Raw genomic sequence first — 23,714 nt, 5'->3', positions numbered from 1 at the left:
CTTTGAAAATCTTAATAAATATCTTTTTTTAAAAAAAAAAACAAAATCTAACCCAACAAACACAAGGAGGCACACAAAGAAGGGCCGCATGATGATCGCAGGGGCCAGGTAGGTTCATATGGAGAGAGGCACTCCTTAAGGTATTGTGCTCCTAAGACATTTAGGGCTTTATAGGGGGAAACCAGCACTTTGAGTTGGGCCTGGAAACCTAGTTGACAGTCAGAGCAGTCGGGCCAGGATCGGGATGCCGCTGACCAAGTTCGCAAGCAACAGCTCAGCCTCCTCTTCCCCTCCCATGAGGGAACGAAGCGGCAGCAGGAGGAGAAACCCCTCTGGACACCACTTTGCCCCCTCGAGGAGAAAGAAGAGGCGGCAGCAGCAGTCTGGCGGTCCTGGCCACCGAAAGCGGCGTTTGCCTGGGGTGGGGAAGCGTCTTCGTTCCCCGCGTTGCTCAAGGTCAGAGGGCTCTGCTCGTCTGCTCTGGGGGGCAAGAACAGCCCCTCTCGTGGGGCTTGTAGCGGGAGGGCGGCAGCAGGACACAGTGTGCGCCCCCCCCCCCTCCGCCCCGGTGTTGGTGCCAAGTGGCCATTAATCCGCAGGCCCGCGGCCCGGACTGCGCAATAAATACCTGTTGCCGGGGAGGAGGGAAGGGCGCCACGCGGCTGAGCTCCTCCCCCCGGGGGAAACCGATGGTCCCCAGCTCCGCACGCGGCCGAGCAGAGGAGCGCGCGAGCCCCGAGCAGCTGAGACGCCCTTCTGCCCGTCCGTCTAGCAGGCTGGAGCCGCGCAGGCGCCCCTGGCACGACGTGGCCGCCATGCGCTCCATGCTGGCCGACGAGAGCGCCTTCTGCGCCGCGCCGCTGCACGACTGGCCTTGGAGCGCCTTCGGAGGGAGAGCCGTTGTCGCCGCCCCCCCAGGTAAGCCGGCCCAGGGCTGGAGCGAGCAAGCCACGGAAAGAGCCTCTGGGCTCCGGCCCTTCCACCAAGGCAGCGCCCGAAAGACGTCGGGAGTCAGGCTGCTGGGTTCCAGCTAACCCAGTCTTGTCCACGCTCACCGGCAGCGGTTAACTTCTCCAGACTTCCGGGCACCGGCGAAAGTCTTCCCCAGTCCGGTCTGGATGGAGCCGGGGGGCCGCCTACGTGCACACCTCGGCCGCGGTCCTTCCTCAGAACAGTTTTTTCCCAAGAAGAGCGCTTCCTGCTGTCAGAAGCGTTACTGCCCCCGAGGGAACGGCTCTGGGCCGCGGGAGTTGCGTTCCGTGCCCCTGGCCCACCTTGTAGCTGTTCCGACGAGGCCCGCTCCCTCGAGTTTCCTTGGCTCAGCGCCGCTCCCACCCTCTCCCAAGCCCGAGTGCTTCGGAGAGGGCTGTAAAAGGAGACTCCCCGGGGGGTTCCTGCTCTTCATTCAGAACCCATGTCTGGGAGAGAAGGGGGGGGTCATTGAAATGCCCTCCTCGGAGACTCCTTCGCCAAGCCACCCAAGGGGGCTCGACGTGGCGCCTTTGCTCACGAAACGTGGCCACCTAGCTTCTTGCTGGGCTAATTTAATGCGGGGTTAAAGACCAGCCAGATAGAGCGGCCAGGAGGAAACCAAAATAGGAGGGGAGGGTGAGCAACGAGCAAAACCTGGCTCGAGTCGCCCTTAATAAAAAAGCTTTGCAGCTATAATGTTGTCTAGGACAAACTTTAGATTCAAACCCACCCCCACCCAAATCAAAAACATGTATCCATGAATGTCAGTTTTTTCTTTTAGCAATGGGGTGCAGGTATATTTTAAAGTGCAGCAGCTCATCCTTGAATTGCCCTCTACCCCAGCCACACACTATCCTCAACAAGAGTCCAAAAATGCAGGCAGTTGTGTAAAGACGCCCTTCTTTACAAAATTTAAGGAAGAGTAACTTGTAGCACATGACAACTGCTGTCCAAGGCATATCTACCTGGAAGTCAGATTCGTTGAATACGGTTCTGACTGCATGAGCCTTAGCAAAAGATCTTCAACCAGCAACTTTAAGCTTTTAATTAGAAATGCAATTTTGCAAAGGAGTGCTACCATCCTGCATGTCCTCAAGAGATTTGGTAGTTATAGCAATAGCATTTGATGGGAGTGGGGTCTCTGGTCCACCCCATTCTATTATATTCTGAAAGTCACTCCTCACACCCCACCAATCTAATTGCTTGCCAGGGAGAGGATTGCAGGTTGGTGTTCTCTTTCACGCTAGCAAAACTGAACATTTCCCTGATATGTAGAGGAGGGAAATGCCAAGCCCTGACATTGTTTAAAATTTAGATGTAGCCAATGGCCTGTGGGCCTGCCAACCTAGCAGTTCGAAAGCACCCCCGGGTGCAAGTAGATAAATAGGGACCGCTTACTAGCGGGAAGGTAAACGGCGTTCCGTGTGCTGCGCCGGCTCGCCAGATGCAGCTTGTCACGCTGGCCACGTGACCCGGAAGTGTCTGCGGACAGCGCTGGCTCCCGGCCTCTTGAGAGAGATGAGCGCACAACCCTAGAGTCTGTCAAGACTGGCCTGTACGGGCAGGGGTACCTTTACCTTTACCTTTAATGGCCTGTGGAGCACCAAGTAGTTTCAGAGTCAGGTTACCTGTTCAGGGGTGATTTTATCCACAGTGGAGTGACTGACATATGCATGGATTTCAGACCATTTTGTAGTTGAATATTAGATCTTACAAAGCACATGTGGATAGTTCTTGAAGTTCTGTTATCATTTTTAACATGGCTGTAGCTAAAACGTTGGAGAGTCATGGGGTAGAACAGATTTGATTTCTGGTCTCATCATTTGATTAATAAATGCAGCTTGATAGGACTGAGCTGTGAGTAATTGGAGTGCAAAAGTTATATGATGCTAGTCCTGTAATTTTTAATATGTTTTTATTTTTGGTTGGTTGGTTGGGACTGTCACAAACAAATGAGAGTGAGAACAGGCAGTGGGCATGTTGAGCTGAAAACCTTCTCTTTCCACATTATTCAGGGTTTCTGAAATATTCCACCATAGCTGCTATGTAACAACCAACAAAACCCCTAACTGAAACAAATCACAGAATTAATTGAGACAATCTGGCACCTTATTTTATAATACCAGAATATTTCCAGGAACAACAAAGGCTGTAATAAGGGAGTACTATATAAAACAGCTTCTTCTCTAATCCCCTGCCTCCAAGATACATATTTCTCTCCTCTCTGTTCCGTCACCTGAATGCATTCTCTCGACCTTCAGAGCTTTTTCTAATAAAGGCAATGTCCTCAAACTCTTCTGTACGTGTCTGTTTGTATTCAACATTTTTTTTGGGGGGGTGTGCACATTGTGGCAACTTTCTTGATTCCTTAAGAGAAACAGGGGCACTTTTTTACTATGACAAAGGTCCCTGTGCACCTCAACTTTGTATTTATTGCTAATCTGTAAGGCATGGCTAGGAACAGCTGGTGCTATAACCTTAGACACAAGTACTAAGAGCTCATGCAAAATATCTTGGGAAGAGCTAGTGAGGCCTGGCATTTCCCTGTTTTGATGCTCAGGTTCAAAGACAGCCACTATGGTACAAGGACTGAGTGTAGAACTTTAGAGTGAGAAGACCTGGGTTCAAATCCTGGTTCAACCAGAAAGCTCACTCTCTGTCTAACCTACTTTGAGAGGGCCATTGTGAAAAGGGGATTGAAACTATGTGGCTGTGGTGTCAGCATTGTTTGTCTGCATATGCAACTCAAGGTCAGTTTCCTGGGGTGGCGGAGATTTTTTTTTGAGAGGGCAGCAATGAGTCCAAGAGGTACATTCCAGAATTTGTTGCAACAAACTTGGGACACAGCCCTTGAATCATGTGTTACACCCCAGCATCCTCTCGCTTGGTCAGTCTCACAGGCCTATAGCAAAGATGAATGCTTGCAAAGGTGTTTCTCCAGTAAGTAAACAGCCGCTGCGGTGGCAGCAACAACAACAACAACAAGAACTTGGAAGAACTTTACCTTATGGGATAGCACACAAATATTGTTACTAAGTACAGTCATACCTCAGGATGAATACGCTTCAGCTTAAATATTTTTGGGTTGCACTCCGCGGCGACCTGGAAGTAACAGAGCGCATTACTTCTGGGTTTCGTCGCTCGCACATGCGCAGACGCTCAAAATGACGTCATGAGCGGAAGTGGCGAAGCGCGACCGCGCAGTCGCGTCTTACGTTCGCTTCATGATGTGAACGGGGCTCCAGAACGGATCCTGTTCGCATCCAGAGGTACCACTGTAAATACAGTAATATCTCATAGCTCAGTTTGTTAGAGCATGGTGCTGATAATGCCAAGGTTGCAGGTTTGATCCCTGTATGGGACAGCTGCATATTCCTGCATTGCAGGGGGTTGGACTAGATGATCCTTAGGGTCCCGTCACACTCTACAATTCTATGATTATTTAATAAAAAAAAAGTTCTTTTAATACAGGGTTGGTAGTTCACATGACCCTGCACAGAGTTAAACGGACAGTACCTGTCCCAATGAGCTTATGGTTTAAGGCAGAGGTTTTCAACCTTTTTGGGTCCACGGCTCCCTTGACCAACTACATTCTTTCTGTGGCAACCTGTGGGGCTCAGGAGCCCAGTTGCGTCACCCCTTGCCTCCCAAGCTGACAGCACCTCACCCTTTTTCAAACACCCTCCCTTGTGGAGTGTTCCCTCAGCCTCCTCTCTTCTCTCCTTGGGAGTCCTCTGGGGAGCCACTGCTGCCACCCCTGGTCCCTGAGCTAAAAAAGAGGTGCCTCCTCACAGTGCCCCACAGAGGCCTGGGAAGCACCCCCTGACCAGCCCCAGAGGCACCATTCCCCTGGGGAGCTTGTAGCCAGGGCGGCAACAAACAGCCACACAAGCCTTTGGGAGGCAGAGACCCAAGAGGGCACCAGAGGATGGAGGGGAGGCAAGAGGGACAGAGGCCCGTAGCACCCCTGACCATCATTCAAGGGTGCCACAGGACACTGGTTGAAAAGCCCTGGTTTAAGGCATCCTCCACCCAGGTATGTAAGAGGCATTAACACAGTTCAATGACACCTTCCAGCTGAACACAGCTGGAGGGGGCTGTGGCTTGGGTGCTGTCCAAAGGGCCAGGTGGAGGGTTGCATTTGGCCTTGAGGCCTGAGCTTCCCCACTTCTGATGTAGATGCTGGCCTCTATTCAGAGGGGATATGGTTCTACAGGAAGGGGGCTACCCCAGAGAAGTTCCTCCTTCTGACCACCTCTGCAAATCACCGCATGACCAGGAGGGTCTTATCCAACAATCCTAGTGAGTGGGCAGGAAACCCTCCCTGGCTTGTGGGAGGACTTTCTTTGTGCAAGGGGCATATTGCACTAGCCTTGTGTTGTGCAAGCAATTCCAGTCAGTGGGGAAGAGAGGAGGCCAAAGGCCCCAGTGTGGCTCATTTACTGCCTGCTTTTATATTGACTGGTGCTTCTGTTGCCACTTAAGGATTTTACTGTATGCTTTCCATGTCAGAACCAGGAACCAGGAAACCACAACTGGGGGTGTAAAGGTAAAGGTAAATGAGATCTTTAAAAAGCTGTTGCTGCTGCTGGTGGTGGTGGGGACCCGTCTTTATGGTATTACAAAACTTTTAAAGGCCTGCTTCAATAAAACACTGTTTAAAGGCAGCTGATAACGCTGTCGTAAGGAGAATATTGCCCTTGGTTATGAAAATGGTATGTATTTCCACAGCTACTGTGGACTGAGGCCAGCTGAAATAAATATACAGGGGGGGGCAGAGGTGATGGGATGGTGGCAGCTCTGGAGCATTACCTAGATGCGCTGGAACATCAGAGGAAAAGTCTCAGAGATATAGAATAAGAGAGAGCAAGAAAATGCAGCTATTTGAGGGTTTTATAAGCCACAGACAGGCTACAGAGCAAGGAAAGTGAAACTAGGGAAGAATTACCGTAGTTGGGTTATAAGCAGAGATAAAGGTTAGTAAGCCCAGTGGCAAGCCAGGAGAGCAAAAAGTGTAGGCAAGGAAACCACTACCTTTGAGAAAATCTTAGGAGCTGTAGGTAGGAAAGGCTATGCTAAGAAAAGCAGGCTAGCACACAGGTCCTGATATGATATCGGTGCCTAAGCTCAACTGGTGAAAGTCCCACCAGGTGGTCCCTAACAAAAAGAGACAACCTGCAGCTCCAAGGATCCTGGGGACCTTAAGGAATACAATTATGACAGCACAGATAGGTAGCCGTGTTGGTCTGCCATAGTCAAAACAAAAAAAAAAATTGCTTCCAGTAGCACCTTAAAAAAAAATTGCTTCCAGTAGCACCTTAAAGACCAACTAAGTTAGAAATAGACTGGAAAGAGAAGCTGCTGAATTGCAACTTATTACCAAACTTAAAACCATGGAGAGACCTGGTCTGAACAAAGACATTGGATTCTTATCTCATTATACATGACAAAGCCATTTTTCACCTTCTCACCCCTTGCTTTTTCCTGTAAGACCTATTGCAGTCGTTAAGAGTCAAGAGTCGTCAACAGGCTCATCACAGCTATCTGCCAATCACCCATTCCCACCACCCTTCTGAGTAATACCCCTCCCCACTATATAGAAGGATCTGGCAACTTCTCTTTCAGTGTATCTGAAGAAGTGTGCATACACACGAAAGCTCATACCAAGAACTAACTTAGTTGGTCTTTAATGTGCTACTGGAAGCAATTTTTTTTGTTTTAATTATGACAGCAGTCTTTCTAAATATGATACCCTCCACATGTTTTGGACTACAACTCCCATGCTGGCTGGGACTTAGTAGTCCAAAGCATTGGGAGGTCACAAGTTTTGGGAAAGCTGGTCCAAGCTGTTCTAGGAAAATAGGGAAGGAAAATAGGGACTTGGGGGGGGGGGAGGATAAGTGGGTGGCAAGACAGAAGGAGGGGGAGAGAGTGAGAGAGAAGCGCTTCTGGCACTTGAAAGTTTTAGCACTAGCATCAGTTTTTGTACTTGACCGATTCAAAATTTAATTACATAAATTATTTCCTGGCTAGTGTGACACACCCACGGTAAAGGCACTTCCACATGTTGCACCTCAAAGTTAGAACACTAGCAGGGCTTTCAGTGTGGGTGCCACTGTTCTGTGGAACAGCATTTTTGTTGAGAGGCAACAGGGGCTCACTATCTGCACTTTTCCAGAAACTGGTGATATTTTTATTCTGACAAGCCTTTCCACCTGGATGAATACATCTCTGCCACAAGTGTCCATTTTGTATTAAAAAAATAATAATATTTGTGTTATTCTGTATATTACCAAGATATATGTTTCATATATACCATGTACAGATATGAAAGGCAATATAATAATAATAATGATGATGACAAATGGGAATAGTTCTTCTAGGCTGAATTTGGGTTCCCTTGGTCTGAGGGTCCCCACACCTGCTTTAATTCCTCCCTCAGTGAAGGTTAAAAGACTGCTAAGGATCGTAAAATGGAAGCAGCATTTTGTGTAAACGCATCTCTATTCCTGGAAGGCTCTTGACCGCTCATCACAAAAGAACTGACACCCCACTCTTCGCGTCAAGTTCTAGCAATAGAGAACACACAGTACTGTAGTAGGTGATCTCCATGGATGTAGGGTTTTTATAAAAAAGAAAAAAAACACTGTACACAGAACTATAGCAGCAGCTCTTTGGGTTCTGCACAAAGGCATTGTTAGTTTTGTCTCACAAGTCCACCACTGTCCTTCCTCTAAGGATGCCACGAGGGGAAAAGGCGGCAACACAACAAAGGCCCTGCCAAGCTTAGCAACAAGTCAGGAAGTGCCAGCATGGCCTGGGGTCACCGGAGCAGTTGACAGATGCACATTATTTTCCAGTTACTATTGGAAAATAATCAACTGCCTCGCTCCAGCTAGTGGTATATTAAGGAAACACCTGCTTATTCTCTCCCCCCACAATTTGATTAAAATAACGACTGGCTTAAATTGTTAATTGGCTCATCCCAATTAATTTCCTGCCTTTTGTATGACATGCATGCACTATTTCCATCATAAGGCAAACATTCAAGTTGCTCTTGGTTTTATCTTATATGTACTTGCTAATAATTATACAAATAGGATTGTAATGTTTTTGAAAAGCAATTAAAATGGAACAGAGGAAACTTTTCCTATTCTGAATCAGGTCATTGGTCCGTCTAGTTTAGTACTGTTTACACTAGGTGTGGGGGACCTTTGGCCCTCCAAATGTCAGCCCCAGTGAGTATGGCACATTTCCCTTACCTGCTTAACAATTTAGAATAATTTGAGGTTTTTAATGATAAAAAGTGATGTCTAACAGTCCAGTCCTGATCCTCATCAGCATGTTGAATTGAAATGGGTGTGTGGAGCAGGGTAAGAAGCATACAAGACTGGCATCCCTCGTGGAAATGTCACTAATCTAAGACAATGTAAAATATTCCACAACAAAGATTAAAATGGCATTAAAAATGGACTCTAAACAGCTTTCAGGAGAAAGTAACATCAGCAGTGTTAGAATGGCATCAAGTTGTTTTATTGTGTGTGCTGTAGCATTTGTTTCTTTCTCTCAGTTATAGACACAGTTTTTGTGTGTATGTCTAAGCTTAAGAACAAGTGATCGAGGACGAAGAGGAAAGCTGGGGGAAAATGCAGCCTCCCAAAGTGCGGAGGAGGCTGAGAAAAAGGGCAACAAAAATGAAAAGCCTTCTGAATGAAGGCAGATTGGAAAGATTGGATTTGTTTCTTTTAGAAAGAACAAGTGGGGTGGAGAGAAGAATGGCATGAAGAAAGCTGATTATCTCCTACAATCATGGGAACATTTTCAGAAAATGAATAATGGCAAAATTCACAACTGATAAGAAGAAATATTTTCCCTGTGGTACTTAACTGGAATGCAGTAGATTCATGGCTGTGTTGGGTGTAATTGAGGCCAAGGATTTGGTGAGGAAAAAGTAGATTCCAGAATGGCAAGAATCAAGACAGCTAGGAGACTTAACACATTCACATTTTGGATGGTTTGCATACCCACACGAACTTTTTCTGTACTCTGGAACTGAACTAGAAGTGCAGGAAATTAGGCAAAGGAGGTGCCTCTTGTCACACACAGAAAGTATGTGTGTGCACATGTGACTCAACCATACAGAGTATGTGGTCTGTAGTCATCTCCTGTCTGCGGTTTAAACAGACGAGGGCTGGCATAGCTGACGTCCTGGGGGAAGTTGGAATGCACATCCCCCTCACTTTCTCCAAAAGCCACTTCCTTCACCTGACAAGTGGTGGTGCTCATGATAGGAAACCTGTCTATATCCCTATTCTTGGCCAGACCCAATAGGATGGTTTGGACCTGATTTACTTGCATACCAAAGTAAACGATAGTATACGGTTGTTTTTCAGTGTTTCCACTATTCTTATTTCTTTAAAAATAATTTACATACTGCTTATCATTTCAAAAATCTTTGAGCAGTTTACTGTGAAAAACAAGCAATATATTAAAACAAAACCACAACCTGAAACCAGTTAATCTCAAATATAAAAATACAGAAAGCATATAAAGAGAAAATAAAACAGAAATCCAGAAGATTCAGACATGTAGAACAGGGTCAAAAACATAAAACAATCACTGGTGATGGTGGAAGAGAAGTGACTCTGGTTTCAGAATATGGAGTCAACAACCGGCATGTTGTTTACCCGCATGAAGTATTACTCAAACCCAGTATGACAACTTCCACCTTCTTGATAGCTTGCCTGCATTTTTCAAAGTATCACCTGTCTCCAGTTAGGCCTCTCTATACATAAAGATCTTTAGTGAAGGGCCATTCTCCAGGTTCTCTCTGCTGCGGTGTGATGGGTGGCTCTTGAGGAAAGGGCCTTCTCAGTGGTGGAGCCTTAGTTGCTGAAGGTCTCTCCAGAAAGGCTCACCTGTGAGTCATCTGGATGTCAGTTTAGCACCAAATACCTTTTAGCACCAAATACCTTTTTGTTTTCCATGACCTTTTAATGTTAGTCTATTTTATGTCTGCTGATGGTTTTATGCTTTTGCTTTATTGCTTTTGCTGCCTTTAAGTTATTTTAGGTTATAGGTTCACGTGTTTTATTGTACAGTATTCTGATCTTTGACTGTAGTCCACTCAAGGGCAGGGTAAGCTAATATGTAATCAATATGTTACTATTACTCCTTTACGTAGGCAACAAACTGAGGAGATACACCTGGCTTTCCCCACTGTGAACTAATTGGGAGAGCCCCCCTTAATTATCCTATGGCTTCCGTGGTACAAGAGGGAACAGAAAACTCATAATTGTACATTCTGATTCTCAAGAACTTGCCTATTGAGAGTGGCGCCTCTGCACCTTTTCACTCTAGTGCTTGCACTTCACCTCCTATCATTTTATAGTCTCCATGTTTCCTTATAGGGTACACCTTTGCATACACAATGGCAGAGGCTGAAGCCCCAGGGTTTTTTTTTTTTTTGTTTTTAAAATAAATTATAAGGACCTGAGATTCAGAAGGCAGGGGCAGGCAGAAGCCACTCTATGAACACATTGCACTATAAGGCCATTTAAGCCCAGTGCAGCAACAGATCTCCGTGGTTTCCAACGGGAGTGGACTTTCCCAGTAACTTGCTACTTAATTATGATTTTTTAACTGGGACTTCAGCCTCTGTCCTTGTGCATGCAAAGGTGGTGCTGCCTGCCACGGAGCAACCTTCCTTCACCGAAAACAGCCTTGCGGCACCTTAAAGATAGATGGACTAGTGGAGCACAAATGGTCAGACAGCACAGCCTGCAAAAGCTTCTGCCATAGTAAATGTGATATAGAACCATTCAAGGCAAGGGTGCTCAAAGTCAAAGGGAACTCAGGACATTCGGTGTTCGGCGGTGGCGTAGCTGCAGCCTGGAAAAGGGCAATACCCTTCTGAAAACTGACGCAGAAGTTGATCACTTAATTCTTCCTCTCCTTAAATATTTCTGTCCCCATCTTTTGGTCAGTAGATGCGAAATAAATACAACGCATCAGTGATCAAGCACGTCAGTTAAAACAAAAGTAGCAATTACAAAAAAAAAAAAAAGCCGGCGACGACGTCACAGCCTACAGCTCCTCACTCTTCCTAAGAGATTGCTTTGACTCTTCTTTGCTCTTCCCCCGAGCTGAAAAGGAAGCTGTACAGCCACCTCCCTCCACTCTGACAAAGAGGCCTCTCTCTCGCGAATATCCCCTGTAGCGCAGGCGCAGAACCCACCCTCGAATCGACGGCGCGAGGCCCCTGTCCATACAAGAACTGGCACATGCGCATTAAAGCCGCCTCTGATTCGTTTATGCGAGCGGCTCGCATGCGTCGAAGGTTTGAGGGCACTTGTTTGCCGAGCACGGCGCAAACGCGCACAACGTCCATTTTGCGTCGCCTGTTGCAGCTGCCCCGCCGCCTCCATCCCCCCCCCGCCCGCGGTCTGAGGCCTTGCGCATGCGTCTCCTTTTCCCGTTGGTTTTTGTGTTTTCCTCTCTCCTTTTCACCGTCGCCGTGGCTCGAGAGCCGGGCGACGCATGCGCAATGTCAACGGAGAGGGGGCGGTCCTGCTGGGCGACAGGCACCGAATTCCTGTCAGGAGCGGCGGTGGCTGAATAAGAGCCCGGCCCGCGCCTCCTCTGTCCCTGGTCCCGCCTCTCGCCGCCGCAGCACAGCCCCCTCCGCTCCCCTTGCCTGTGGTCAGCAACCGCTGCGGCGTCCATCCGTCCGTGCCCCCCACCGCCGCCACCTCCCCCTTCCCGCCCCCCCACCGCCGCCACTTCCCCCCGGCCGGGCCGCGGAGCTGCGATGCCCTCGGACTTCATCTCTCTCCTCAGCGCCGACCTCGACCTCGAGTCCCCTAAGTCCCTCTACTCCAAGGGTGAGTCTCTGGTGGGCCTCAGGGGGGCGGTGGGAGGAAAAGAGCGCCGCCGCGTTGCATCGACGACTCTGGACTCCGGAGCGGCCTCCTCGCTCGCTCGATCACCGTTGTTTCTCAGGAATTTGTCCCGACCCTGTGGGGCGTGTGAGAGAAGGAGGCCGCTCGGGAGGGACGGGGAGGGGCTGCTGCCCCCCCCCCGCTCGACCAAGGTGAGGAAGGGGCGCAGTCGCCGTTAATAAGGTCACTTTTCGGGTGGGGGCGGGGCTGCGCTCTACACGTGCTCAGAGGCAGTGCCCCCTACTTTCATTCGCTGTCTATCAATTGCCAGATTAGCATCCTTTTTGGCGGCGGTGGCGGTTCACAAGTAAGGTCCAAAACCCTCATGTTTCGTTGAACCGAGAGAGTGTTTCTAAATAGGGCCCCGTTCTGAAAGTGTCACTTTTATTCTTCTGAATTTCCCATCTTCTTCCGTTCCTTCCTGCCATCAGTAGGTCTGTTTACCAGCCTGTTACGTTTCTATCCTACCTTTCTTTCAAGGAGCTCAAGGCACCCTACATGGCCTTCCCCTCTCCATTTTATCCTTTCAACTGCCCCAAAGATGCTTGAAGAGTTCCATGGCTGAATGTAGGTTGATGCTGCCTCTCCTTGTTCCTACTTCTGTAGACGAACAAATTGTGAAAAACAAATGATCATGAGTCTGTCGCAGCCAGCTATGGTATTGGGCCCAGTGTAGCATGCCACAGAGAGTTGGCCGGAAAATGCAGCAGTTAAGTGGGGAAGTCGTGTATGTTGGCCTCCTAGGAGGAAAGAGATAGAAATGGTAGATTTTTTCTTTTTCCCTCACTTCACCTTGATCCTGGTAACCCCTTGGTTCATCTTCTGAAGGAGCTCCAACAGGGAGAAAACACGAAGCAAACATTGAAGTAAAGCTAGCAACCCTGTAAAATATTTTGCCCTCAAAATAATGGCCAGGGTCAACTAGCTTGCCATACTGCCCTCCCTCCTTTACACCTATCTCACAAGAGACACAAAGAGAGAATTCAAAGGAAAATAGCAGCGTACTTATGGAAGTCCAGCAGGTTGTTTTAACATGGTATGAGAAAAAGATATTATGTTAAAGTTCAGCTTGTACAACTAGATCATGACTTTTTAAAAATGTAAAAATATTGCAGTTGCCTCAAAGCAAGCATTATAAACTCCCGAAACAGAGGGTTGATTCAACTCAATTTCTCATTTTCTGCACAAAATGCAGGTGTTATTTCCATTCATGCCCCCAAGGAAAATAGGTCAGGCTCTCCAATGGTCTTGTGAAATCTAGAGCGACAAAATAGATTTGTTGGGTATTCAGACCAATGTTTCAGGTTTACTCAGTATATTTCTTCACAGCATTTCTTGCACTGTTAGACTAATATCTGAATGGGCCCCCAAGGCTAAAATAAATCAGTGTAATGAAAATATGGAGCCAGGGCAACCAATTGCCCATTTGTATTCCTATAGGCCTTACTGTTATATTTATATGATGGGCTTTTGTCCTCTTAAATGTTCACTTAAATTGTAGATTTTCAACATGTGATTTGACACTTTTTTGTTCCGTTTTTGCAATAGGGCAGGTCTGTGGTTCTTAAAGTATGTGCAAGGGTATGGGCAGTTGCTGAGGTTGTCTGAGTGGGATTACAAAAATTCTAATAATCCCTGCTTTCAGAGAAATGCAGCAGCTGTGTGAGTTATTGATTGACTTTTGCATTGAAGGGAAAAGAAGCACGACAAGTCTTTGAATGAAGTGTTTATTAAGCTTTCTTTGACTTCCTCAGCAGGATGGGATTTCTCCTGTTTTTTAGTATGAGAAGTAGGAACTATAGTTGGGCTTCCCTTGGCCTTGTCAATATTTGGAGCTTGTAGCGTGTTGGATGTGTCAACTGCTCCTTTAGCCAGGGCTGGCCTTGAAGATTCATTTATGTGTGGATGACAGTGAACACAGCAATTGTTAGCTTGTGGAAGAACGCTGGGGCCCAGGGACAGCAGATGCAGTTCTTGTTTGCACTCCCCTGCTTTTTGGTAATAAACTAGAGGCATATGATTGAGGGGGATAGAAGGAAATTACTGAAAATATGGCCTAGTTAGTAATACTGACTTTTGTTGTCAAAAGTCTGTGTAAAATTTAGATTAGGAAAAGTATACAAAGCCTTTGATTATAACCAGTGCTTATTTTGTTTTCAATTTTCGTTCAATGTATAAACAAAAAAATTAGTCAAGGCTAGAAAAGAAAGGATTGAACAGGCTGAAAGTGCTCAGACGAGAATGATTTCTTGTGAAAAACTAGTTTGGGACAGGACAATGGTAAATACTAATCCTGTCCCTCCTCTTCCCAGATCCAACAGACATCTCTTTAACAGTATAATACAATCCTATACATTTCCCATCGAAAGTAAGTCCCATCATGTTCAGTTGAGCTTACTCCCAAGAAAGTAGGTATAGAACTGCAGCTCAAAGTAGTGAAATTGGCAGTGGATTAGTGTACACTGTCTAACTCTAGCTAATATGTTAACATTTTTATATACCTATTCATAAACTAAAGAATAGGTTTGTTCTTTACTATGACAAAATAGGTATTTATTTATTTTAGAGTTTTAATATCCACCTTCTTCCAGAGCAGAGCTCAGGGCAGCTTGCAACACAAAATACAGTATAAACATGAATATAGGAAAATTATGCAAGACAAAACCATTCTAAAAACAACACTAAACTTCAAGTACAACTAACACAAACATCAACTTGGAAAATTGGGTATGTTTTTACCTGCTGTTTCAAAGTAGCTGATGTGAAGGATTGTTGTATCTCTACAATTCTATGATCTCAATTGAGAAGGGTTCCATAAATCATAGAATGTAGAGTTGGAAGGGACCCTGAGGGTCATCTAGTCTAACCTCCTGCAATACAGGAATCTTTTGTTCAGCATGGGGTTTGAACCCACAACCCACCAGGGCTTTTTTCCAGGGGGAACTCACAGGAACTCAGTTCCGGCAGCTCTCTGGTGGGCACCATTGTCATTCCAAGAGAAAAGGAGAGGTGTTCATGGTGAGTTTTGGCACCTCTTTTTCTAGGAAAATAGCACTGGTTGGGATCATGAACAGAGACTCCACACCAGACCTTAATGCTTGGTGCTATTTAGCACCACTGTCCCAGTGTTATTGGTTTTACCAAAGAGTAGAAGCAACATTGGATACAACCTACTGTGGCTCAAAACTGCAGAGCGGTCACTCAAAATAAAGTGAACTTGGTCATCAAAGATAACTTAGCAACATTGGAAGCATATGAATCTGTTATCTCAAACTATTTAGAAGGAGAAATTTAAAATCCTATTTGCAGACTGTAAAGTGATGGGAATTGTTTATGAATCAGATGACTGATTTTTCAGTGACTTAAATTTACATATTACCAACCCTTCATAAAGAGCCTTGTTATTTACTTTCATTTTTTATCCTTGCTGTTTTTATAGTAACACATCAGAAAAAGTTGCTTTAAATAATGAACAAATTAAAATAACCTCCTACCAATTAATCATCTAACGCTTTAGCTAATTAATCTACCCATTAAAGATGACTTCCTAAACTAAACTAAGATAAAACATTTTACGCTAGTCACCGATTCTTTCATAGCTGAATCTTCACCAAGGAGAGGTTTCCTTGAGTTATCTGAGAGTTGTGAACATCACTTAATCTAAAATTGTGTGATATTTGTGGTTTTTCCCTTTGCATATTTCTATTTCACCCTTGCTGTGGCAAATTGAGTGCAGTTTCTAAAAGATCTTGGCAATTCAGTTGTTGTTTTTGTGGAGTCAAATCTTTGTACTTATTATAGCAGGAGGGTTGCAGGCTCCTGATAAGGGTCAAAAGAGATGTGGCAGTAAGCCAAGACAAGAAATTGCTTTGATTGGAATGTGTTTGCCTTGTCTGTAATAGTAGAAAGTAAACTAAACTATGTGTATAGTACTATGTTTTACACTTGGTGTTCTTGGATGGATATACCATATTATTATTATTTTTATTATTATTATTATTATTATTATTATTATATGCTATATGCCTGCAGTGTATTAATTTACTGTACCCAGGAAACTTAGTGTGATCTTCTGCATGCTTACTCCGCAGTAAGTCCCACCGTGTCTCATAGAATTGCTGCCTTGGTATATGTGTCAGCTGTGTGTGTGTTTTACTCTTATGCAGTGACAACAGTTCCTAGTAACTTCATTGGTTTTTGCTGATTCAGTCATGGTTATTGTAGTTGTGGTTTGAAATCTACCAGTGTCATTCTAGAGTAATTGCTTTCGTTGGTCTTTTGTATAGGTCTTAGAATCATAGAATTGTAGATTTGGAAGTGACCCTGAGGGTCATCTAGTCAAACCCCCTGCAGTGCAGGAATCTCAACTAAAGCATCCATGACAGATGACCACCCAACCACTGCTTAAAAGCCTCCAATGAAGGAGAGTCCACCTCCTTTTGAAGGAGCCCTTTCCACTGTCAAACAGCTCTTCCTGATGTTTAGTTCAGATCTCCTTTCTTGTAACTTGAATCCATTGGACTGGGTCCTAGCTTCTGGAACAGGAGAAAACAAGCTTGCTCCATCTTCCATGTGACAGCCCATTAGATATTTGAAAATGGCTATCATCTCTCCTCAGTCTCTTCTTTTCTGGTGAATAACTTTATTTGCTTATTTTGAGGCATTTTAGAATGTTCTCTTACTTTTTTCTTTTTAAAAGTGTGCTGATTTATAATGATTATAAATGTCAGAGGTCTTTATTTTATTTTAAACCTGTTGTACTCTAAGCAGTTATTTTTCAATTCTTGTTGGCTAGACCAGCATTTTCCAAATGAGGTCCCCTTCCAACCTTGTTTCCTTCCTGTGTCCCCACAATAAGTTTTTTTTATAAAAAAACCCACTACAAATATGATGTTCTGCCCCCCAACAAATCCTACCGGTAGAAAGGTAGCTATTTAAATGTTTTGTTTGTGAATAGAACATGTTTTATTATTATTTTTTACAAAATACAATTACATAAAATGATAGGAACATAATGAAATATTGTTGAAGGAGAAAAACAGAATCATAGAGCTGGAAGGGACCCCAGGGTCATCTTTCTAGTGCAACTCCATGCAATATAGGAATCTCCTCTAAAGCATCCATGACAGATGGCCATCCATCCTCTGCTTAGAAACCTCCAAGGAAGGAGAGTCCAGAACATCCCAAGGGAGATCCATCTTCCATGTATTACAAAAATAAACAACACTTGTTTGACCCCAGTTATTTGACACAGAGGGGGAAACCTATAGATACAGTTCAAAAGGAACACAAGGAGTGCTGTATGTACAGTATGGGAGAATTTTAAAAAGCAAGTGGTCCTCATTGACCTGGTGCAAAAAGATCTTGTTATCCAGAGGGGCTCCGGGTGATAGCACACTATAATCCCCCACACCCTTACCTGGGAGTAAGGCCCACTGAACTCAGTGTGGCTTTCTTCTGAGTAGACGCTTAGTTATTTACTAGATGCAAGTCAGTAGCACCAGATGACCCCACTCGGCTAGGCACTGGGGTGGATTTCACCCTGCACCTTGCAGAGCCATGCCAACACTGCCGACAGGCCCTGTACCCCTCAGCAGCATCTGAAGGCCCTGATCTACTAGGCGCTGGGGTGGATTGCACCCTGCACCTTGCAGAGTCAGGCCCAAGCTGCCACTGGGCCCAGCACTGGCAGCAGCAACAGTCAGCTCCGGCTCGCCCAGTCTTACCCATTGCCACTCCACCACTGCAGTTATCTGACCTGGGGGTTCTGGATCACGGGCTCTACTGGTGTAAATGGGAGCCTCAGCGATCGTCCTCTCCTGCTGGAAACAAACCAGGACACGCACGTGGCAAAAAGGAGTGTTAGGCCCTGGTGGGGCACCCACATACCCGTTTGTGATTGGCCAAGCAGATAGCCAGCCAATCAGATTTTAAAAAATGATCCCCCCCTTCACTTCTCACTTTCCTCTGTGGCCCCCTAGCCTCATGCTGTGGCCCCCTTTATGTGATTTTCACCTGTGGCCCCCTGAAATATCCTGGGGAGTCCCAGTGGGCCATGTAGCCCGCAGTTAGAAAAAAACTGGGCTAGACTGTTCTCAATTAGCAAACATTATAATATTCTTACACTTTACTGTTTCTTCATTGTACTGTCTTCATTAACAGCCATTTCACCTGCACCCAGCAAGTGAAAAGTGACACAGCCAACTGGCTGGGGCCAAGTATAACTTGGCTCCCCCTGTCTTAGAACTGTCTCCTGTAGGGAACATTCCACCTAATCTTTATGACAATTCTAAAACTGTATGTAAGAATTGTTTCTAAATTTGCTTATTTTTCTCCTCTCTTCCAATGATTTTTGTTATCATGTCTGTTAATTATAAACCTATAGGCAGAGCCTATGCCTTTTGATTTTTGTACAGTGTCTAGAATTTTAGGTGCTTTTAAATAAGAATTGTAATAAAACACAGGATTCTGAATATACATGAATTATTATTTTCACGATCAATCATTTAACTAAACGGTTTTCTGAGTCCATGCTGCAGCTTTTGTATTAGTCAAGTCTTGAGATAATAAAAGTTACTGATTTCAAATCTGCTAAGGAGTATGACAGCAGCATCACAAGGTGGATGACAGGCTTCCTTCTCCCCTGCAGTAACACTAAAAATCAGAGTAATCTCTTCTTACTTGTAAAGTTTAAACTCTTAAAATTTTAGAAGAGTTGTAATATCTTCATTACTTTTATACAGAATATTTATGTTCATTAGCAGGGGTGATGGGTACTTGCAAATACCCATAGAAACAAAGATCTGTATATGTACGTATATGTATACTGTTATATACAGTATGTACAGGGATACAAGTTTTCATAATGTATTTTTGGGGGTCTCCGGGGAAATTTAAAGAAGAAAACTTAATAGAAGAAGAAAAAGAAAGATCTGTTCATTCTTGTAATTGCTTATAAATTGTAGCTCCCAGGCAAGTACTTCACGAATTTTCCTTAATTATAATAGTTGAAGTCAAGAGAGAGAGAGTGCTAACATTGTCTTGATCTTGTTTATCCTCTTAGTCAACTTTGACATATTTGGTATATTGAAGTGAATTCATTGCAGGCTGTAGCTAGCATATTGTAGCTCTCCTATATTCTAAATTGCTTACAGGGTGTGTTAAGAATGATTACATTTGAGAGGTCTATAGATCTTGCCTCTGCTGTTTTGGTTGAATCTAGTTTGTAACTGAGTTGTATTGTCCTGGATTTCTCTGGGGTGAATAAATACTTAAGGACAATTGGGATCAGTTTTCTATCCCACATAGATTCCTTACTTTCTATTTGAAGTAGACTCATTGAAATTAATGGAACTAATATCAATTAATTTGAGTAGGTCTCCTCTGAGTAGAACTAGCATTGCCTGCAACCCCTTGTTTCTTTAAAAAGTAAAAAGCCTAGCTGATGGAAATAGATAAAGAAACTTCCTTGTAGATATTGCTGGAAGTTCAGGTGACCAAGAAACTTCTAAAACTCATCAGCCAAAAAAACAAACAACTGTTTTGGGAGATGCATGGTATAAGGTTCACTGACTGAAGTGCTAACTAACTAACATTTTGTATCAGGATAAACTCCATCCAGAGTGTTAACTTCAGATTATGAGCCGTTATTCTGTTGCAGCAAAAACAGACTCCCTTATGTTACGGAAGGGGGGGGGCATGTCTTCTACACTACAATATATTTGCTCAATTTCTCTAGGGCTCCATCACCCCTCCCCTGTCCTCCCTAGGACTCCATCACCCCTCCCCTGTCCTCCATAATCTCTCAAGTAAGGTGTCAAGACCCTAATCCTGTCAAAAATCACTCTGCCAAACCTTTCCTCCGGGCAATGCCAGGTGACAGACTACCCGTACATGGACCATTGTCTTCTCAGGATGTGCTTATCTGCGCATATCTCCAGCTCTGCATATTCCCCCCTCCCTCCTCCATATCTCCAGCTCTCTGCATATTCCCCCCTCCCTCCTCCATATCTCCAGCTCTCTGCATATTCCCCCCTCCCTCCTCCATACCTCCAGCTCTCTGCATATTCCCCCCTCCCTCCTCCATATGTTAATCCAGTGTAACCCAACCTCCCCTTAATGTATTCATGATGTAATCTGTGTAACCCAACCTTTCCTTAATGTATTCATGATGTAACTGGGATGTATTTTGCACTGTATTCTGGGACATGAAGGGAGTTTCAAAAGTTCATGTCACCCCTTTCTCGGTGTTCAATCTCGTCTTGAACCTGTTGCGCAATAAACTTGGATCTTCTGCAGTTTGCTCCTGTCCGGCTGAGCTCATTTTCTTCCGCAGGGACCCGCGGACACTTAGTCCGACGAGCTGGGTGGCAGAATAGCCCCGCACCCAGATTTTAGCCGTAACACTTAGTACCTTAAAGATTTAGCAGATTTATTTATGAAAGCTTATGCAATAATAAATTTATTAGTCTTAAAGTGCTACAGGTCTCTTCTTTTTCTGACCTGTTCCTGCAATTTCTTCAAGCTTGCTGGTGCTTTTATTTCTTTGCATACTATTGCTTTTCACGAACAACAGTCAAAAATTAATTCCACAGCAAATAGTAGTTATTGTAACACTATGGTTGATTTTTTTAAAAAATAATAGTTTTAAAGATAAATACTAAAGCTACACCACTGTATCCACGGCTATCATTAGCCAGCTAAAAGTCTTGACATAACAGGAAAGTTACATTGATAGACTTGTTAACGTAGGCTGTGTTTACTACAGAACAGGAGACTGTAACCTGGCAAGGACTGAGCAGTAGTAAATGCTATTAATAGGCATCTGTGCTGAGAAGCACAAATTGCAGAATCTGGTGAGGACCTATGGTTGTATCCAACTAAATCCTACTCAGGAGCACACCCATTGAAATTAATGAACCTAAGTTTGTTGTGCCAGTTAACTTCAAGGATCTACTCTGAGTAGCATTGGATACCTTGTCCTGGTCTTTATGAGAATTTTTGCCTCTCTTCTGTTCCAGCATCCATAGTGGTGAAGGAAAAACTGGTGTGCTGGAATTGCTAGAGAGCAAAAGGCTCTTGGGTAGGGTTCTAGTGGTTGCTTAATAGATGCTTTCAAGTGGCACTGGGCTTCTTGTTCTCTCAAGTTTAAAACTGGCAAATGAAATCCCTCTGAGAGTTGCTGTCTGGCTGTTCCGTTATTAGCCCAACCCAAAGGCAAAACAGTGGTTTGGGGGAAAGCATTTGTGGCTTTGTAGGAGCCAAATATGAACATATTTGTTGTTCATAGGGGGAGCAGACTTGGGCTTTTAGTGGCCTCGCTTCACTGAACAGGGCTCTATAACTAGAGACCATATAACGAGACCATATAACACCAGTCCTGAAAGATCTACATTGGCTCCCAGTACATTTCCGAGCACAATTCAAAGTGTTGGTGCTGACCTTTAAAGCCCTAAACGGCCTCGGCCCAGTATACCTGAAGGAGCGTCTTTGCCCCCATCATTCAGCCCAGACACTGAGGTCCAGTGGGCCTTCTGGTGATTCCCTCACTGAAAGAAGTGAGGTTACAGGGAACCAGACAGAGGGCCTTCTCAGTAGTGGTGCCCGCCCTGTGGAACGCCCTCCCATCAGATGTCAAAGAAACAAACACTATCTGACTTTTAGAAGACATCTGAAGGCAGCCCTGTTTAGGGAAGTTTTTAATGTTTGATGTTTTATTGTGTTTTTAATATTCTGTTGGGAGCTGCCCAGAGTGGCTGGGGAAACCCAGCCAGATGGGTGGTGTATAAATAATATTATTATTATTATTATTATTATTATAGCACCTAATCCATGCTGCTTCTCCATTTCCTTCTTACTTTGTTTCCATTTTTTATCCCAGCTGTTATTGCTAGATTATTATTTTTTTACAGAATTTAAAATGATTTTTCAAACAATTGGATTCTATACACAGTAGCAGCGAAGCCTCAGTTGTAATACTAGGTAGGGTACTTCCAATATTCACAGCTGAGTAAAAATAATTGTGCATGGTGCAGAGAAGAACTATAAAAATGTGTCAAGGGCTAGGAATTTCTAGAATGAAAATTTTGAGGTTGTTAGTCTGTTCAGCATATCATAAGATGGGGTAAAGGTTAATCCCCTTAGGTTTTAAAAGCTTCCATTGATGTACTGCTTTTCTTCTGCATGTGCCTTTTCATGTGCCTAGTATGTATTTGGTTGGAACAGTATAGCACATTCCAGTGTTAACTTTGTTTGTTCCAACTAACACTCTTGAGTAAACATTCAAGTATCTGTAAAAACCTTATACATGCTAGGGTGTGTTAATAGTAAACCATGTCTTCCTACATAAGCACAGTAAGAAAGTTAAGTTTCTGCATGATAACTTGGGTTTGTTGGCTTGAAAATAATGGATTCAATGCTTTCAAATTACTAATGAATTCAAGATATAAGAATGGAGATCCTGACTTTCTGGCAGTAAGAGCTGTTTGACAGTGGAACAGACACATACGAGAGGTGGTGGACTCCCTTTGGATGGCCATCTGTCATATACAATATGATACAAAACTGCCTCGGTCCTGTATACCTGAAGGAGTGTCTCCACCCCCCATCGTTCAGCCTGGACACTGAGATGCAGCGCCGAGGGCCTTCTGGTGGTTCCCTCATTGTGAGAAGTGAGGTTACAGAGAACCAGACAGAGGGCCTTCTCGGTAGTGGCGCCCACCCTGTGGAACACCCTCCCTTCAGATGTGAAGGAAATAAGCAGCTATCCTATCTTTAAAAGACATTTGAAGGCAGCCCTGTTTAGGGAAGTTTTAAATATTTAATGCTGTACTGTTTTTAACATTTGATAGGGAGCCGCCCAGAGTGGCTGGGAAGACTCAGCAAGATTGGGGGGGGGGTAATAAATAATAAATTATTATTATTATTATTATTATTATTATTATTATTATTATTATTATTGTCTAATTGAGATTAGGGGGTTGGACTAGATGGCCCTCAGAGACCCTTCTAGCTCTACAATTCTGTGATTCTAAAATTGGTTTAACATCTACTTACAGCAAAGCTCTCATAGTTGGTGTGATGGGCATTCATGCAGGCAGCAATTTGTCATTAGTTTTGAGCCAGCTGTATTGCTTTCCATTAATACAGAGGAAGGAAATTACCTCCTGAATACCTTAATCTTGTTCAGAATGGTTTGCTTACTTTTGAACTTAGGCCTTGTTTTTCTATAGTATGGCCCTCATAGAAATCTAAATTACAGATGAAGTTCATAATAAGAATGAGAGAAGGTATATTTCAGGTGTGGGGAACCTTTGGCCCTCCAAATGTTGCTGAACTTGATGGGGCTGATGGGAGTTGTAGTTTAGTAATATTTGGAGGACCAAAGGTTCCCCATTCCTGGAATTGGTGAATCAGATGAGAGTATGCTTGTAGGGACAGCATGCATTTCTTGGCTCTGAAGTTCTGCTTCTGTTTCCAAACCAAGTAGAGGGGTCAAGTTCAGAAGGAGAATTTACATGTAATTCAATACTGGCAAAAGGAAGAAGGGATAGTGCTAGAAACTCAGATATTAGCTGGGCACCAAATGACACCTTAAATGTAGGTTGCAGTCGCCACAACGGAATGTCTGCTTGACAGGGGGTTGGACTGGATGACCCTTGGTGTCCCTTCCAGTGCTACAAATCTACGATCTATGATCTCAACTACATTGCTTGCTCTTACAATAATTCATTTATCCCAGTATGGAAGAAGGAGAAACTCACAGTGTGGAAATGGAAATGGTATTAACAATGGACTAAGGCA

General features: G+C 44.4%; 1 protein-coding gene across 3 annotated transcripts in view; it reads left to right on the top strand.

Moving 5' to 3' along the window:
* Positions 1-627: 627 nt before the first annotated feature.
* Positions 628-23,714, top strand: part of NFAT5 (nuclear factor of activated T cells 5) — a 66,545-nt gene continuing 43,458 nt past the window's right edge. Inside the window, exon 1 of one of the 3 annotated variants that reach the window (XM_028739821.2) lies at positions 628-918. In XM_028739821.2, the coding sequence (XP_028595654.2) occupies positions 690-918 (229 nt within the window). In that variant the 5' untranslated portion in view covers positions 628-689. Of the gene's footprint in view, positions 919-11,395; positions 11,856-11,927; positions 12,065-23,714 lie in introns of those variants that run through there. The other 2 variants (XM_028739822.2, XM_028739823.2) reach the window with 2 other exon arrangements.

Source organism: Podarcis muralis, chromosome 7 (assembly GCF_964188315.1).
Source record: "Podarcis muralis chromosome 7, rPodMur119.hap1.1, whole genome shotgun sequence".
NCBI lineage: Eukaryota > Metazoa > Chordata > Lepidosauria > Squamata > Lacertidae > Podarcis > Podarcis muralis.
This window is presented reverse-complemented; position numbering and strand designations above follow the sequence as displayed.